Source organism: Microcaecilia unicolor, chromosome 8 (genome assembly GCF_901765095.1).
Source record: "Microcaecilia unicolor chromosome 8, aMicUni1.1, whole genome shotgun sequence".
NCBI classification, from domain to species: domain Eukaryota; kingdom Metazoa; phylum Chordata; class Amphibia; order Gymnophiona; family Siphonopidae; genus Microcaecilia; species Microcaecilia unicolor.
This window is the reverse complement of record NC_044038.1, coordinates 199,582,950-199,600,705: the sequence shown is the minus strand read 5'-3', so window position 1 is coordinate 199,600,705 and position 17,756 is coordinate 199,582,950. Positions and strand designations below refer to the sequence as shown.

The 17,756-nt window shown below is 45.3% G+C and overlaps 1 protein-coding gene across 1 annotated transcript in view; it reads left to right on the top strand.

The window, feature by feature from the left end:
* The window catches only part of SLC17A9 (solute carrier family 17 member 9), a 59,967-nt gene that overhangs the window by 15,324 nt on the left and 26,887 nt on the right, over window positions 1-17,756 (top strand). The window contains exons 2-5 of the mRNA XM_030211955.1: window positions 2,580-2,777; window positions 3,210-3,349; window positions 7,893-7,992; window positions 9,941-10,071. Of these exons, the coding sequence (XP_030067815.1) occupies window positions 2,580-2,777; window positions 3,210-3,349; window positions 7,893-7,992; window positions 9,941-10,071 (569 nt within the window). The remainder of the gene's footprint in view (window positions 1-2,579; window positions 2,778-3,209; window positions 3,350-7,892; window positions 7,993-9,940; window positions 10,072-17,756) is intronic.

The following is a 17,756-nucleotide window of genomic DNA, read 5'->3' as shown; positions in this document are numbered from 1 at the left end:
TTTAAAATTATAAAGATTTTAAAACAGCTTGCTAATACATTAATTAACACTTACTAAGCTAATTCTGGTTCTGTCAATCAATCAAGTAGTCATTAGCCAAGTTATCCAGTAGCCTGAGTCAGTCATCTTCTTGGCATTAACAGAGTAAAAGGGTATTCTAGACTGTAGGAGGAAGCCACAGGAGGGGTGGGGGATACTCTGTTTTGATTTCGTTATATCAAATAAACAAACAGTTATAAAGCTCTAAAAAGAATAAAAAACAAAACAAAAATAAAGCTGAAGCATTCTGTGTTAGTTTTGGCAGTTGCTTGTGGAGTGGAGTGGAAGAGTAGCCTATTGGTTAGTGCAGTGGACTTTCACTTAACCCTCCATTGCCCCAGGTACAAATAAGTACCTGTATATACTTTGTAAACCGCTTTGAATGTTGTTGCAAAAACCACAGAAAGGCGGTATATGAAGTTTCATTTCCCTTTCCCTAAGCATGTGGTATTTTTATTTTTTGTATTTTTTTGGAGGGGGCATTTCAGGGGTGGAGAATGGGCATGGAGTGCTCTGACATTATCGCGTGCTAACTGAATAACACCGACTTAACATGGAAGCCCTTAGTACCTCCTAAATATGAGGCAGTAAGTGTTCCCGTGTTAATTCATTTTGAATGGCTGCACACTTATGCTAACATTAGCACATGGCCAGATATTCAACCGATGGGAAAATGCCTATTTTGTGGGCCATGAAAGAAATGGGCTTAATGCGCCGGAAAGTCCCACATTAAGCCCATGTGCTAATGCAGATTAGTAAAAGGTCCCCTTGAGGATACTTAGATTGATAGCATTGCTCAGGCTTTGGTTCTCTCCCATTAGCGTTTCTATCAGATCATTGTGTAATATTGTGAAACAGTTCGGCTTCCGGTAAGTGTGTTGATGATGTCCAGCTTTACTTTCTCTTAGGGAAGAGATCAGCTCAGAAAACCAACTGTTGTTTGGCCACAGGAGCAGAACGGTTAACATCTAGTAAATTTTAGCTTAATGGAAGAAAACTGAAGCTCTATGGGTTGAGAAAGCACTCCAGTAAATGACACATTTTATCACCAAGGGTTCACCACTGTCTCTTAAAGCCACAATGATGGATCTTGGGGTCTGGCTGGACTCCTTTCTATCCATGGAGAATTACATTGCAAAGACTACCTTAAAGGCATTTAGTCAATTACAACTGCTTAGGAAACTGCTTGGGGGACATAGGATGAAGGTGAAAGGGGATTTATTCCGGTGTAATCCACCTAGACCTGTGGATAGAGAGGATTGTAAATATTTAAAATAAAAAGTAATAATCTAAGGAAATTCTTCTTTACAGATGTGTGGAACATCCTCCTGGTGGAGGTGATAGAGACAAAGTCTATATCTGAATTCAAGAAAGCAATGGGGCACGCACAGAGGATCTGTAAGGGACAGGAAGGGATAGTAGAGATGAATAATTGGCATGGATGGGCAGTCTCAAGGCCATATGGCTTTATCTGCCTTCATTTTCTCTGTATCTTCCTATTTCATCCCAAGGATTTGGCCTCTAGTAATATCAGATATTGATTATTGCAATATAGTGTATGTTGGCCTTCCTGAAAATTAAAGTTTGCAAACTACAAAATTTGCAAAATTCAGCAGCAGGCTTCCTGTCCATGGTCTCCTGTAAACAATGTATCATGCCAGTATTTTAGGGCCTATACTGGTGACCGGTTACATTTTGTTGCCAGTTTATGCTTCTTATATTATCTTATAAGGCTAAAATAGGCAGTAGCTCTGAATACTTCCAGGAGCGCTCCACCTCTTAGATCATCAGAAGAAAGAAGACATTTTCAGTGACAGCATCATGATTATACAACTAATTACCGAAGGGTATTAGGACACAGTCTTATTATCTTGAGTTTCCTCACAATGTAGAAACAATGTTATAGTACTATACCAAGCCTTTGGTGCCATGTGTTAGGGATTTTCTTTTCTGGAGTTTCAATCTGATATAAAGGTGGGGGGAGGGGAGGGAGCACTGTTTTGATATACCACCTTTCTGTGATACAACCAAAGCAGTTTACATATTCAGGTACTTTCTCTGTCCCTAGTGAGATCCTAATTTTTTCTACCTGGAGCAATGGAGGGTTAAGTGGTTTGTCTAGGAACTGTTTTGAGTTTGTACATGATATTTTTTATTTATAAATTTAATGCATTTCAAATTACATTCACAAGTAAAACTTGACAAGAAATTGTGTAGACTAGACACCTTCACTTGGAGAACAATAAAGAAGGAAAACAAAAGCTGAGTTTAGTTTAATGCATTCTGCCTTTTGACTGAATTCCAAAGTGTTTTTTTTCCCCATTTTGATGTCAGTCCTTATCACACAATAAACTCAAACAATTCAAAGCCTAAGGAAACCTAAGTGGAAGCTGCAGTCTTCTATTATGTATAATGCACATCCTTGCACATTAACTACTACTTGACTAGAAGTGTACATAGTATTTTAATAATGGGGCTACTGTAAAAAGTGGTTTATAAATGTGATGAAATTAAACGACTTATATCTACACATCTTCTAGGCCCCAGACACGTGTGTGGACGCTGATGTTATTGCTGGGGACTTGTCTGTTGTACTGTGCGAGGGTCACTATGCCCATCTGTTCCATGGCCATGAGTGAGCACTTCAGCTGGAACAAGAAGCAATCTGGCATCATCCTGGGTAGCTTCTTTTGGGGGTACTGCCTCACCCAGGTCATCGGGGGACATCTTAGTGACAAGTAATGTAATAGACCTGCTGCTTCCATTAGCTTAACAGCATATCACTAGATACAAGCTTGCATATAAAGCCCTTACCCACATGCACACCTCATGATACTACCTCTAGCTTATGCACAGTTAGACTTCACTATACCACCTCTAGCTTATGCAATAGAGTCATTATACACAAGTTGATCTCGCTGTACAACTTCTAGCTTATGTACTAGTAGACCTCACTATTTCATCTCTAGCTTATGCATAGAGTCATTTTGTACAAGTTGAGTTCACTATACCACCTGTAGCTTATGCACAAGTAGACCTCATACCATTGCTGGCTTTTACATTCATGTTACATATAAAGTCCTTGTATACATGTTCAAAACTTGGTACAACATGGCTTGATATGTATAGATCTGCTAGTGACTCCACTGGGTGTTTTTCTTTCTGTCAAGGGTCGGAGGGGAAAAGGTTCTTCTCCTTTCAGCATCTGCCTGGGGTCTTCTTACTACCATTACCCCATTTGTTGCTCACATGACCTCGGTGCCACTCGTCTTCCTCACCAGCCTCCGCTTTCTCATGGGTCTCTTGCAAGGTGAGATGACTTGTGGATTTTTATTTGGTTTCAGTCCCACTGATAGTTTAGGCTCAGATTGCCCTCTCTCCTGCAGAATCCCAGTGTGTATGTGTGTGTGTGTGTGTGTGGGGGGGGGTATAATTCTGCAGTGATTCAGTCACACCCTTGAAACTGCATGGCTGTGACACATTAATTCTGCTATTTATGGGTGTGAGGTCATAAAGGTTAAGTGATGTAGTGAAGAGTATGTGTCATCTGATGAGAGTATCGTCCTCATGTGAAGGACAAGAAAGTATGCATTAATAACTATTGATAAATGACAAGAAAACTCCCTGCTGCAAGCTGATTGTTTGCCAAAGTTCCTGATCAGCTCTGATAGGTCACTGCTTTTGAGCTGCTTGAAATACCTGTTTGATCACCTACAAGCTGATTGGTTGCCTGAGTTCCTGATCTGTTCTGATAGGTCACTACTTTTGAGCAGCTCGAAACACTTTCTGGATCACCCTCAAACAGCACGCCACGCACTTGCAACAGAGTCTTTATTGTCCTCAGTTGCTTCTCTTTCACAGACACCTTTGTTCCTTGTGGAAGGGTGAGATGCACTCTGCACATGCACAGCAAACATTTAAAAACAGGCTGGCACTGCACTCTGTGCAGCAACCAACACTCCCTTTTTAGCTGCATTCTGCCTCAATCTCTCCAGTACTCTTACTGAGATGTCTCTGGAGTGTAACTCAGTCTCAGTCTGACAGGCTTACACTTCTTTGGCTGCTTCTGTCTCCCTGGCAATCTTCTCCTCCAGCCAAAATCCTTAATTACTGTCACCTGGATTCTACAGTTAATATTTCGTTCATCTGCTGCCCATTTCCTTACTCCTCATTGATTTTTTATCTTTAGTCTGGCAATTCTCTGCCTCCCTCTTTCTCAAAGCTGTCTCACCTCTTTTCTCAGCTTCTCTTTTTCCTCTGCAGTTTCCTTTACAGTGTTCAAGTGCCCACGTCATCACACCTGTATTGACATCCCAGATTATCTGGGTGTGTCAAACACAAACACTGTAAATGATTTTTTATAAAATAAGAAAAGAAAATTCTCATGGTATTAAGGGACTTAAGAATATATGTATTGACATACTGCATTAGACCAAAGGAAACAGGATACTAGATATGACCTGAATTGGCAACTGTTGGCCCAAGTACCTGCTAGAATCCGAAAAGTACATAAGAACATAAGCATTGCCATACTGAGACAGACCGAAGGTCCATCAAGCCCAGAATCCCATTTCTGACAGTGGCCAACCCAGGTCACAAGTACCTGGCAACATCCCAGAACAGTAAAACTGATTTTATGCTGCTTATCCTAGAAATAAGCCATGGATTTTCCCATCTTAATAATGGCTTATGGGCTTTTCTTCTAGGAAATTTTCCAAACTTTTTTTTACACTCTGCTAAGCTAACTGCTTTTACCAAATTCTCTGGCAATGAATTCCAGAGTTTAATTACACATTGAGTGAAGAAATATTTTCTCTGATTTGTTTTAAATGTACTACTTAGTAGCTTCATTCCTAGTATTTTAGGAAAGAGTAAACAAGCAATTCATGTCTACCCGTTCCACTCCACTCAGTATTTCATAGACCTCTATCATATCTCCCCCTCAGCCATCTCTTCTCCAAGCTGAAGAGCCCTAGCTGCTTTATCCTTTCTTCATAGATAGTTTCTATGCTACCTACCACCAGGGATCAGCAGTGGCTTTTTCAAGGTCTGTCCTATGATGCAGAGCTACCAAGTTACCCCGTTCCAGGAGGGAGGCATTTTGGCCTGGTTTTCAATTTGCATCCCAGAGCAGCGTGGGATTTGTTGATCCTGATTCTATCCTTTGAAATCAGTGTTGCAGGTCCTGTAATGCATCAAGATGAGGTGAGCAAAAATCCAAGACTGGCTTAAATCTCCCTCTTGGAGCTATGTAACTTGGAAACTCTAGGTTATGGGCTTTTCTTTCAAGAATTTGCCCAAACTATTGTTAAACTCAGCTATGCTATGCTTTTCCCATATGATCTGGCAATGACTTCCACCGACTGGAATGGCACCTGGCCAGTTAAATGGTACTTAGCCGGAGATATTCAGTGGGAGATAACTGGCTATTTCCCGCTGAATATCGTTGGTTAGTGCTTAGTGGATAGCCAGTTATATTGTGCGATATAACCGGCTATCTGCCAGTTTTCAGCACATTGCTGGCAAAGTTTTGTAGCCAGATCAATATCGGGTCTATCTATGGCTGCTATGAACTTTGCCGGTCAGCGCTGAATATTGACTTGGTTGGCTGTGTTCTTAGTAGCCAAAGATAAACTGAATATTCCATGCCAGTCACTGGAAACGGCCCAGCATTGAATATCTGAGCTCAGTGCTGACCACAGAAAGCAGCCCAGCTACCTCCTGTGGTCTGAATATCGGGCCCAAGAGCTTAAATATGTGTTCAGTGAGAAAGTATTTTCTCCTGTTTTAAATGTGCATCATGGTGTGTCCTCTACTCTATGTACTTTTTGAAAGTGTAAACAATTGATTGGTGTTCATTGGTTTTGCTACACTTGAGAGTGTGTGATATAATAATAAAGCATTCAGGGCCAAATGCACTAAACTTAACGAGCCATTAATGAGCAAGTAGTAAACTCTGGCATGCACTGAAGACTTCTCCGAGCTTTTTTCCGACGACGGTAGCAGCTAACGAAAACGGAATGCAGATGAACAAATTGTGTAGAAACCCTATTGTAATGAGATGCACTAACCTTTTCCGATTGCCTTAACGCTGGAAAATCTAACGAGAGGTCTGTACCTGTCGTTGGGGCTGCACGGGATTGAAAAAAGTCTATAAATGTTACAAAAAAAAAAAATAGGGGAAAAAAGTGCTCGTCAGGGACGTCCTTTATGGACGTCCTTCACTATATATTAAAAAAAAGACAAGCTGTGCCTATGGACGTCCTTCGCCCCCCCCCCCCCCCGAGATCACCGCCGCTCCCTCCTCCCCCCTGCATTGAAATAACAACTTCATGCAGCCCCGCCCCCACCGCCCCCCCCCTGAGATTGTCACTGCCGCCACTGCACCCCTCCACCCACCCCCTTCTGTCTGCCACCGGGCCGGGCCCTCACAGTGCCTCTCACCTCCATGTGAAGACGCTGCAGCAGGCAACAACTGATTGCCTCCCTTCGGACTTCCCTCCTTTCCTCCCTTACGTCAGATGAGGGCGGCAGCAGTGACGACCTCAGGGGGGGCGGCGGGGGCAGGGCCTCGGGGGTGCGTAGGATGGCTGGGAGGCCGGGGCTGCGGGAAGCTGTCATTTCAATGCAGGGGGGAGGGGGCAGCGGCAGCGATCTGGGGGGGGCAAAGGACATCCATAGGCACAGATTGTCTTTTTTTTAATATATATAGTGAAGGACGTCCATAGGCACAGCTCATCTTTTTGTTTTTATAGTGAAGGAAGTCCATAAAGGACGTCCTTGGCATGCGCAGAGCAGCCAGCATAACGCTTGGCTGCTCTGCGCATGCTGCACGGGCAAGAAGAAAGCTGATGGCTGCCTTCGCCCAGCTTCGATGGCGCGTCTTTCTCCTGCTTTCTCCTGCTGGGCCCGCCCCTGTCTGACGTCGGTAACCTACGTAGGTTACTGACGTCAGACAGGGGCGGGCCCAGCAGGAGAAAGACGCGCCATCGAAGCTGGGCGAAGGCAGCCATCAGCTTTCTTCTTGCCCGTGCAGCGCCTTCGGACAGAGGAGAGAGGCGCTGCACGGGCCCGGTAAGAGGGAGGGGGGCCCGATGGAAGAGGGGAATGGCGGCGACGACCCCAAAAGGGGGCGGGGCACAGGACGGAGGATGTCAGGAGGCGGAGCTGAGGTGACAGAGTAGTGAGGAAGGGAGGGGGACCGGGGCAGCTAGCATTTTGCTTTTTCGGGGTGGGGGGAGCGGCGGAAAGTGGCGAGCAGCGGGGGGGGGGGGGCAAGGCCGTCCGTACAGGACGCTCCTGATGAGCGCCCTTGCCCCCTCCCGATCCTTTTTTTATTTTTATTTATTTTTGTTTTTCTGACGTCCTTTGGACCAATCACAGCGCTTTTAGCTCTGCTAATGCGCTGGGATTGGCTCAAAGTTTGTTTATTTTTTCTCTTAATGATTTTTCCTGCCACAGAGCTGACCTAACGAGTGGTCCAGACCTCTCGTTAGTTTTCCTGCCTTTTTCCTGCGTAAAGGCAATCGGAAAAGGTTAGTGCATGTTGTTTCAATGGGGTTTTCACACTAATTGCTCATCTCCATTCCGTTTTCGTTAGCTGCTGGCTTCCTCGGTAAAAGCCCTTTGATGCATGCAACGGATCAAATTTTCCTCGTTGGAGAGTCATTAAAGGCTCATTTAGCTTTAGTGCATCTGCCTCTTAATCTCTCCTGGTTTGAGAGACTTTATGTGACATGAGATAGAGGGAAGACTGGCTCTTGTATCATGTCTGAGAAACTTCCATGTACAGCTTTCTTCCAGGAGCGATTTCTTCTCAGCTCAAGGACTGATGTCTCCTTTCTTATTCTCAGGAGTTCACTTCCCTGCCTTGGCCAGTCTGTTCTCCCAGAAGGTGCGGGAGAATGAAAGAGCTTTCACGTGCTGCACTGTAGGGTCTGGCTCTCAATTTGGGTAAGTCATAGCACTGAGTGCATCCAACAACCAGGATTTCTCCTTGAGTGAGTGCAGAGATGCCAAGTTACCCAATTCCAGGCTGGAGAATTTGGGGCAGTCCCTCATTTCTGACCATCGTATCCTGGTTCTTTATGGGACTTGCAGCATAGATTTCATTGGGCAGGATCAGGCACTACATTGCTATACTGCTTTGGGAGGAAGTTCAAAACCAGGACAGGCCAAAAAATCTCCAGCCTGAAACTTGGTAACTTGGTATGTCTGTGAGTGCACAAGACTGGAAAACTGGAACTGGAGGATGTTGGGGAAGGGGGGGATAAGGGTTTTGTTTTTGTTTTTTTTTTAAATCTGGACCAGTGCTGGGACTCTGGTACTGTGACCCTTCATCCATTTTGCCCTTGTTTTGATAGGCTCATTATCCTACTGTTCCCATTACAATGATGGTTTTAACAATGCTCCTTCCAGAATTCTGTATCATGGTCTCTAGAGTCACTCCCTTGATTAATGAACATAACGCCACCTCAGCATCTGTGAATGCTGCTTCCATAATATCTGCAGCCCCAGTGTAGAAGACCCAGTCTGGGAATTAAACTGGTGACCCTCCACATGGCAGTGCCATTGAACTACTGGACTGGTCCACAGTTCAGGGTTCTTACTCCTTTCTCCCACCTACTTAGTCAAACTTTTGCAAAAGAGATTAAAAGGAAATCAGGAAGCTTCAGTTTAGGATAAGAGTTTCAGTGTGCGAGCTAGGTTCACACATGTCTGAAAGTCAGAACCTCTGATGGATGGTTATAATAGAAGTGGCATTAGAACCACTGGACCTGCAGGGAATATATGTGAAAGCAGTGACCCAGGGCCAGTCATAGCAATTGTGCGGACCAGTTTGATGGGGCCCCCAGCTCCTTGCCTAGCCCCGCCCACCTAGCCCCGCCCCCTTTGACAAGATGGTTTATTTTTATTTGTTTTTAGTTATGTAATAATTGACCATTTGGGCAACTGCGCAGTGCCTGAAGGCCCAGTGCAGTTGGGGGGCCCAGGCACTGCGCAGTTGCCCGAATGGTCAATTATTACATAACTAAGAACATGTCCAGAACTCCCTCTCTCTCACAGCCTCCCCTTCCCTCAGAAACCATACAGAGCCCCAGCTGTTTGCCACTGACCACTGATCAGAACCTCTCTGCCGCGGCCTTCCTCTTTCTGATGTAACTTCCTGCTTCCACAAGGGTGGGCCGCAGCAGAGAGGTTCCAGTCAGTGGTGGACAGCCAGGGCCTTGTACAGAGAAGGGAACTTTTGAGGTAAATGTGAGGAGAGAGAGCCAGATCCAGGGGGAGAGAGAGCGGGAGATGTTGGCCTCAGGAGAGGGTGAAGGAGAATGAATGGGGAGAGATGTTGGATCCAAGGGGATGGAGGAAGATATGTGGAACCCAGGGGTGGAGGGGATATGGAACCATGGGGGGGGGGGGTGGGGGCAGGACCCTCGTAGTGCTCAGTTTTTTTCAGGTGGCTGAGCTAGAAGTGCAGCTGTGATGGGTAATCAGGAAGCCTGTCTGGTGCCTAAGAGGGCACTCCTAATTGGCTGGGACACTAGTGACGACTCTGATGAAGAGGACTGCTGGTTGCCGGCCATGCACCAACTCCAGCCATGCACCGTTTCAAAGGAAAGATAAAGCTGAAGCTGGGGTTCTAACTCTGAGGGGGGTGGGAGGGTTCCAACTCCAAAGGGGGTTCCAAAGCTATGACAAGACCACAAATCCCAGGACTGCATGAGACCCCTGGGAGCACAAGGCCCTGTGCAGCTGCCCCTGTCACCCCTGTCTTAAGAACAGCCCTGCAGTGGCCTATGACCTGACTGGTTTTAGTGGGTTGATTCAGGTTCTGTTTGCTTTTCCACAGTATGTTTATCTTATCTTAGTTAGAAACCTTTGTGAACTGTCTTCCCTGCAGGACCCTGGTGATTGGAGGTGTGGGATCACTCTTGCTGGACTGGTATGGCTGGGAAAGTGTCTTTTATTTTGCAGGTTTATGCACCTTGTTCTGGGTCTACTGGATGTACAGACATCTCCTCAGTGAAAAAGGTAGTGCTGTGCTCCTGTAAATCTTGTGTAAAGAGATTGGTCAAATTCTATGAAAGGAGAGAGTGTTCCTTTAAAACACTGCCAGTAAGCAGAAGCACAAACTTAGAACATTTATTAACATTCCTAAAATATGGCCCAGCTAAAACAAACAGGTTGGAGCTAGTAACAGAACTGAACTCATACCAGTAATCTAATCTAACCCAACATTTATAGACCATTTTCTCCCTCTAGTAGGATCCAGATGGTTTGCAATAACATCATCAATAGAGATAACAAATAAATCAACAGTCAAAGACTTTTGAAACAAGTACATCTTTAGGCATTTATGGAAAGCAAAATAATACATTTTCTTCATTGACAATTGAAGATCATTCCAGATCTGAGCTGCTTTATGAGACATAATTTCAGCAGTAGTACAGGGAGTCACTTTTTTGGGAGTATAAAACAGAAAAGCATAGAATATGACACCAAAACATGGCCTTGCAATTTATCTAGCCTGCCTGTCTCCACCAGCAGGCTTTCTTGAATTGAAATACTGTCTTTGTCTCCGTCACCTCCACCAGGAAGCTGTTCCATTCAATTGCCACTCTTCCCTTTCCTCCAGAGAATATATAGTGAATCTCTAAGGCTATCTTATAAGCTTTATGATAATGACTATGGACCACTGTAGTAGCCATCCTCTTGAATGACTTCATCTGGTTTATATTCTTTTGAAGGTGTAGTGTCCAAATTAGACCTCAGTAGAGATTTACATGGAGGCATAGGAGCTAGCTCTGTGGTGGGTGCTGGTCATTCCCAATATTAAGCAAATATCTAAGGAGCATGGTATCTAGGGAGGGCTAATTTGCATTGTGTTTGGCATCCACAATCATTTTGAAATGTTGGCGCCTATGCATAGAGGCACCATCACTTCCTTTTTTCTGCTTGCCATTCCTCTTCCTATGCACCCAGACATCCTCTGCCTTATCTACCTGTTCACAGCAGGGAGTAGGAAGGGAAGGCTCCTCCAAGAAACCGGGGAAGACATATATTGTAAATCAAACCTTTATTCCAAGTTACACAGTGAAAAACTGTGTAACTTGGAATAAAGGTTTGATTTACAATATATGTCTTCCCCAGTTTCTTGGAGGAGCCTTCCCTTCCTACTCCCTGCTGTGTGCGTTTCCTTGCGTAGGATCCTAGCGTACCTCCACCTTCTTGGTGGCATTTTCCTCTCTTATCTACCTGTTCAGCCATCTTAAGATCATCAGATATGATCACCCCCAGATCCTACACTTGTTTTGTGCACAGAATTTTATTATCTAGGACAGTTGTTCCCAAACCTGGTCCTGGAGGCACCCCAGCCAGTCATGTTTTCAGGATACCCACAATGAATATTCCTGAGAGAGATTTGCATGCACTGCTTCCAAATCTATCTCATGAAAATTCATTGTGGATATCCTTTCCTCCTCCCCTATCTTTTTTCAGTGGCTCCTCTGGGACCTCGCTCTCCTCCACTTTTCTGTTCCTCTCACTATTCCCGCACAACTCCCCCCCCACCCTGGCATCTTCTAACCGATAAGAATATTTCCTCACTCCCCACACTTCTTCCCTCTCCTTCCTCACTCTCCCCTTCTGACCCTCTTTCCCCTCAAATTCAGGATCTCAATCATTCCCTTCGTCATGCTCTTGATTCAGTGGCCCTTCTCTATCCATCATCCTGCCGTCACACCACCAATACACCTTGGTTCTCACAGGCTGTTAAACTTCTAAAGTCCTAACTCCGTGGTGCTGAACATACTTGATGCAGATGCCACTCTTCGTCCACTCTATATGTCTTCCGCTCTCGCTATGTTTCTTTCCGCTCCATGCCTTTCTGCCCTTAACTAAAAAAGATTATCTCTCATGTCGAATCTCTGAAGCTGCCAGCAAGCCCCAGGCCCTTTTTTGACAACAATTCTATTGCACCCTCTGGATCATCTGCCCCATCTTATGACCCTCTCATCCATCTTAAGACCCTCTCATCCTTTCACCTTCTACATTAAGACTTAGAATCTATTAATTTTTCCTCTCCTGCCTCTGTCTCTGTTTCACTTGACCTATTTTTTGCCTTTGATCTCATTGATCACGCTCCTTCGCTCTCATGTCTCCAATCTATCGGTATCTCAGGTACTGTTCTGCACTGGTTCCAAAGCTATCTTTCTAACCACACCTGCCAAGTTGCCCATCATCGAGCTTATTCTCATACCTTCCCTGTTCTCTTCCGTGTTCCTCGGCTCTATTCTTGCACCTACACTGTTTAATATCTTTCTTGCCTCACTCCTTATTCTCATCCAATCCAATCACTGCCTTCTGTTTTGTTATGCTACTGACATTTAGATATTCTTTCATGTTCACTCTATGCAACTTGACTTAACTGATCTCAATTTCTGTCTACAAAAAGTCTCCTCTTGGCTCCGTGATAACCGTCTATTTCTCAACTCTAAAAAAATGTGAAGCCATTCACTTCCCTAACCCCCTCGCTCCTGTCCTTCCTGTCCCATCATCGATCAGCATCTCCTAGAGTTCAAGGATTTGTTAAGGATCCTGGGGGTTCATTTTGATAGTCACCTTACCTTCAAAATTCAAATAAACTCTGTTCTTCAAATATCTTTATTTGCCCTTCACCCTATCTGGGACATATGCTATTTTTTATCCTCCTCGGTTTGCATGCTCCTTCTTTGTCTCATCATCACATACCTTGATTACTGCAATTCCTTTTATGCCGACCTACCACTCTCCTCTTTGAAACATCTTCAACTGGTTCAGTCCACAGTTGTTCATCTGCTTCACTACTCCAAACCCTTCAACCACATCACTCCACTTCTCCATCTTGATCATTGGTTACCACTCTCAGCCCGCATTCAATTTAAACTACTGATGCTTGTCTTCAAATCCCATCTTCCTTCTGCCCTGGATTACTTGTCTCATCTTCTCATTCCCTACACCCCATCTCATTCCCTCTGCTCAGCAGTAACTGCCCTTCAAATTGCTCCTCCCTCAGTGATTCAACTTTATATTACTCTTGCTACTGCTATAAGCTATGCCGGTCCAAAAATTTGGAACTTCATACCTGCACACATTTAATTCATTCAAATATTTATATACCGTTTAGACCTAAGTTTACAGTTTCATTTTACAGGTACTGGGTCTGTCCTAGCGGGTTTACAATCTAAGTAGTACATTGTGATACTGTTGTACCCGGGGCAACGGAGGGTTAATGACTTGCCCAGGTCACACAGAGCTGCATAGGGAATTGAACCTGGTTCCCCAGGATACCAACCCACTGCTGACCATCAGGCAGCAGCGGAAATTGAACCCAGTTTCCCAGATCTGCAAACCGCTACACTAATCATTAGACCACACCTCCACTGATCTTTCCTATACCAAAATCAAATAGCCATAAAAATGCATCTTTTCACTCTTGTCTTCTCTCCTCACTCTTGACTCTTCTTTTAATTTCTTCCTCTTAGTTTTTTTTTTTCTGTTCTTCTTTTCTGGCAGCCTGATTGTTTGTGTAATCCGCTTAAAGGCCAGTCCCTGGCATATGCGGTATACCAAGCATTTTTAATTAAATAAATAAACTGCATTAACCACCACTCCCTGTCATCTTCCACTCAACCGGTTTCCAACCCAGTCAGTCACTTCAGGGCCCACACTGAGGGCCCTCAGTTTATTTAAAAATCATCAATGTTGAACTGTGTCAAAGACCTTCTTGAAATCTTAGGGCCTCTCTTATTGAACTGATCTAGTGATTCCCATCTAGCAAATGCGATTGCAGCCCAGAATGGGCTGCAGCACATTTGCCGCACTGGGAATTACTAGCGCGGTTTAGTAAAAGAGGCCCTTAGTACATAACATCTAGCACTCTCCCCTGTTCCAACTCTGCACATCCAACCAACGAAACTAATCATCTGACCAGGCCCATCTCTAGCAAAACCGTGCTGTCTCGGATCATTGAAGTTCAGAAGCCACACTATTCTCTGATTTAGCAGTATTTCCATGAATTTACTCACTACAGACGTCAGATTAAACAGTCCATAGTCTGGAATAGAGGCGTAGCCTAGTAGAGCACAGGTACCTGAAGAGCACAGGTACAAATCAAAGTAGGGTATACACAAAAAGCAGCAAATATGAGTTATCTTGTTGGGCAGACTGGATGGACCGTGCAGGTCTTTTTCTGCCGTCATCTACTATGTTAGTTAGAGCACCAGGCTTGACATCCAGGGGTGCCTGATTCAAATCCCACTGCTGTTCCTTGTGATCTTGGGCAAGTGACTTAACCCTCCATTGCCTGACACTAAATGTCTATTTTCTAATATATTTCCACCATTCATGATGTATTGTAAGCCACATTGAGCCTGCAAAAAGGTGGGAAAATGTGGGATACAAATGCAATAAATAAATAAATAAATAAATAAATAAATAAAAAAGACCTTGTGCACCTGGATGTAACTCATTTTAAACTACTACTGAAAAAGGTATGAACAAAATCCAAATAAATAGTTCCACTTTCCTGAAGAGGAACCACATCCACCTCTCTCCAGCTCAGTCGCATTGTCTATTTTTAGTTTAGGTTGCTCCCCGTGAGCACAATCATCTAAAAATTATTTCCCCTTTCATAACAATTTTGTGAATAACTTCAGTTAACTCTCTGCCTGCATGGAAGATCTGTATAATCCACCAGTATAAATAAATGTTCCAGTTCCTCTTTCTCAATTAACTTGGAGTGTTTTTCCCAATATTATTACTTTTTATATATAGCAGCATTTCTCTTCCCTTTCTTCTAAGCCTGTCCTTCCTGGATAGATTATAGACTGGAATAGAATGGAGTTATATCCCAGTCTGATTCTCTATGTACCATGTCTCCACTAAATCCAGTTTCATGCCTACCTCTGTATAGGGGACTCTATTTCCCATGCTCTCAGTTTTAGTAAACATAGCTTTTCAGATGGTGCTCTTAATGTATCTGAGCTCTGTGTCCACCCAGCTCCCATGATCCTAGTTTAAAGCCCTTCTAATCAGGTTTGCCAGTCTGTTCTGGAAGATGCTTCACCCCTTCTTGCGCAGGTGAAGCCCATCTCTGCTCAGCAGTCCTTGAATTTTTGCACTAGTGAATCTATTTAAGACTAGTGGCTGAAGCTTTGGATTTAGAGCCTCAGGCCCTCATGATCAAAAGCAAACTCTGGCGCTAGAGGCTGTTAACGCCATACTAGCGCCAGAGTTTGCAGCTGACCCATGATCAGAGCCCTCAAGCGCCTGAAACAGCGCACTCGAGGGCTCTCAGCGCAAGTAGCATGCAAATGCATGCTAAACAGGGCTTCTAGCGCAATTAGCTTGCAAATGCATGCTAATTGGCGCTTAACGCATTCATCCCCAATGATCAGCGACCAGCGCGCCAAAGATTGGGTCACTGGCTGCAGCAAAATCAACGCCAGCTCCGAGCTGGCGTTAGATTTTGCGGATCATTGGGGAGGAATGGTGAACCCTGTCCAGCATGCAGTTGCATGCTGGCAGGCCCCCGTTCCCCCCCCCCCCAAGGCAACAGCACACGGGACTGGAGGTCCAATGGACCTCCGGTCCCCCCCCCAACGATCCGAACCCCCCCGAAATCTTCGTGGCCGCCTCCGGCCAAGCGTTGTCCCACCCTCCCACCAGCGCCGGGGGGGGGGGGGGGGGCTGGAGGTTTGGTGGCCTCCAGCCCCCCAAACCCCAAGAAATCCTTGTGGCCGCTGTAATCTACCGACGAGGGGGGTGGGGCTGGAGGTCCACCCCAACTCCTCCCCCCCCCCCCCGCGTTCTCAACAAATCCCTGGTGGTCCGTGGTGACACGTAACCCCACCCTCCTCCCTCCCTCCCGGCCCCCCTACCTTTGTTGGAGGAGGGACGCAGCCTGCATGCCTCCCTCCTCTTCCTTTCGATGCCGCTTCAAAATGGCGGTGCCCAGCCCCGTCCATTGCATCCTGGGATGCACTGTGCGGGGCTTCATACCATGTAAGGGAATCGCTCCCTTATATGGTATGTAGCCCCGCCCAGCGCATCCCAGGATGCAATGGGCGGGGCTGGGCGCCGCCATTTTGAAGCGGCGTCGAAAGGAAGAGGAGGGAGGCATGCAGGCTGCGTCCCTCCTCCAACAAAGGTAGGGGGGCCGGGAGGGAGGTGGGTGGGTGGGGTTACGTGTCACCACGGACCACCAGGGATTTGTAGAGAACGCCGGGGAGGGAGGAGTTGGGGTGGGCTGGAGGCCCGGTGGACCTCTAGGCCCCACCCCCCCGTCGATGGATCACAACGATTTCTGGGGGTTTGGGGGGCTGGAGACCCAAGATCCTCCAGCCCCCCCCCCCCCCCGTCGCAGATGGGAGGGTAGGGCAGCGTTTCTTAAGCCGGCAACCAAGTCCTCTGGGGGTTCGTGGGGGGGGGGCTGGACTCCAGCCCCCCCCACCATCGCTGGGTGGGAGGGTGGGAGTCGGTTTGGCCCTTTGTTGGGGGATCGGCAGGCCACTTTGAAAGTTTTGGGCTTTTGACAGCCCAGACCTGTCAAAGAAGTGCGGGAGGATTGTGCTGAGCGCATGCTCGGGCACAATTCTCCCACACTTCAACATGATAATCAAAGATAATAGCGCTGCTTAGATTTGCATGCATTATCTTTGATCATCGATGTAGAAAAGCCCTGCGCTGTCCCGGCGCTATTTTTAGGGCGCTGTTTGGAACAGCGCGGGGCTTTTGATCATGAGGGCCTCAGAGAGCAGCAAGTCTACCCAGTGCTCCTGCCAGATGACCTGACTTATCCATGTCTGACTGTTGAACACTGCAGATATTCCAAATTTATGTATTATTTATTTATTGGGATTAATTAACCGCTTTTTTGAAGAGATTCACCCAAGGCAGTTTACAGCAGGTACAGTTTAACATAAAACTTACAATTTTGTTAACAGCATAACAATAGTAAAATAACCAAGAATAAACTAAATACAATAAATGGAGTAAACTTGAAAACAGTAAATTGAAACCTAATAATAGAACTACCGTGGTTGACCATTCAGTAGTCGCCACTATCAGCTGTTGGCTTAACCACTTTGAGCATTAATTATTATTAGGATTTATTTACCGCCTTTTTGAAGGAATTTCACTAAAGGCGGTGTACAGTAAGAATAAATCAACCATGAGCAATACACAATTACAGCAGTAAAAATATTCAAAAACAATACAAAGTATGGCATGGTATACTACTTACAATGTCAACAGAATACGTAATAGAACGTTATAATTTATAGTAAAGGGTACATAAGTACATAAGTAATGCCACACTGGGAACAGACCAAGGGTCCATCGAGCTCAGCATCTTGTCCACGACAGCAGCCAATCCAGGCCAAGGGCGCCTGGCGAGCTTCCAAAACGTACAAACATTCTATACATGTTATTCCTGGAATTGTGGATTTTCCCCAAGTCCATTTAGTAGCGGTTTATGGACTTGTTCTGTAGGAAACAGTCTAACCCCTTTTTAAACTCTGCTAAGCTAACCGCCTTCACCACGTTCTCCGGCAACGAATTCCAGAGTTTAAAGCAAAGATGTAACATATAGATAGTTAAGAAAGTAGGAAGAGTTAGAAAGTAAGGTGATTGATTTAAAGAGAGTTGCACATGAGGTCAGAGAGATGGTTAAATAT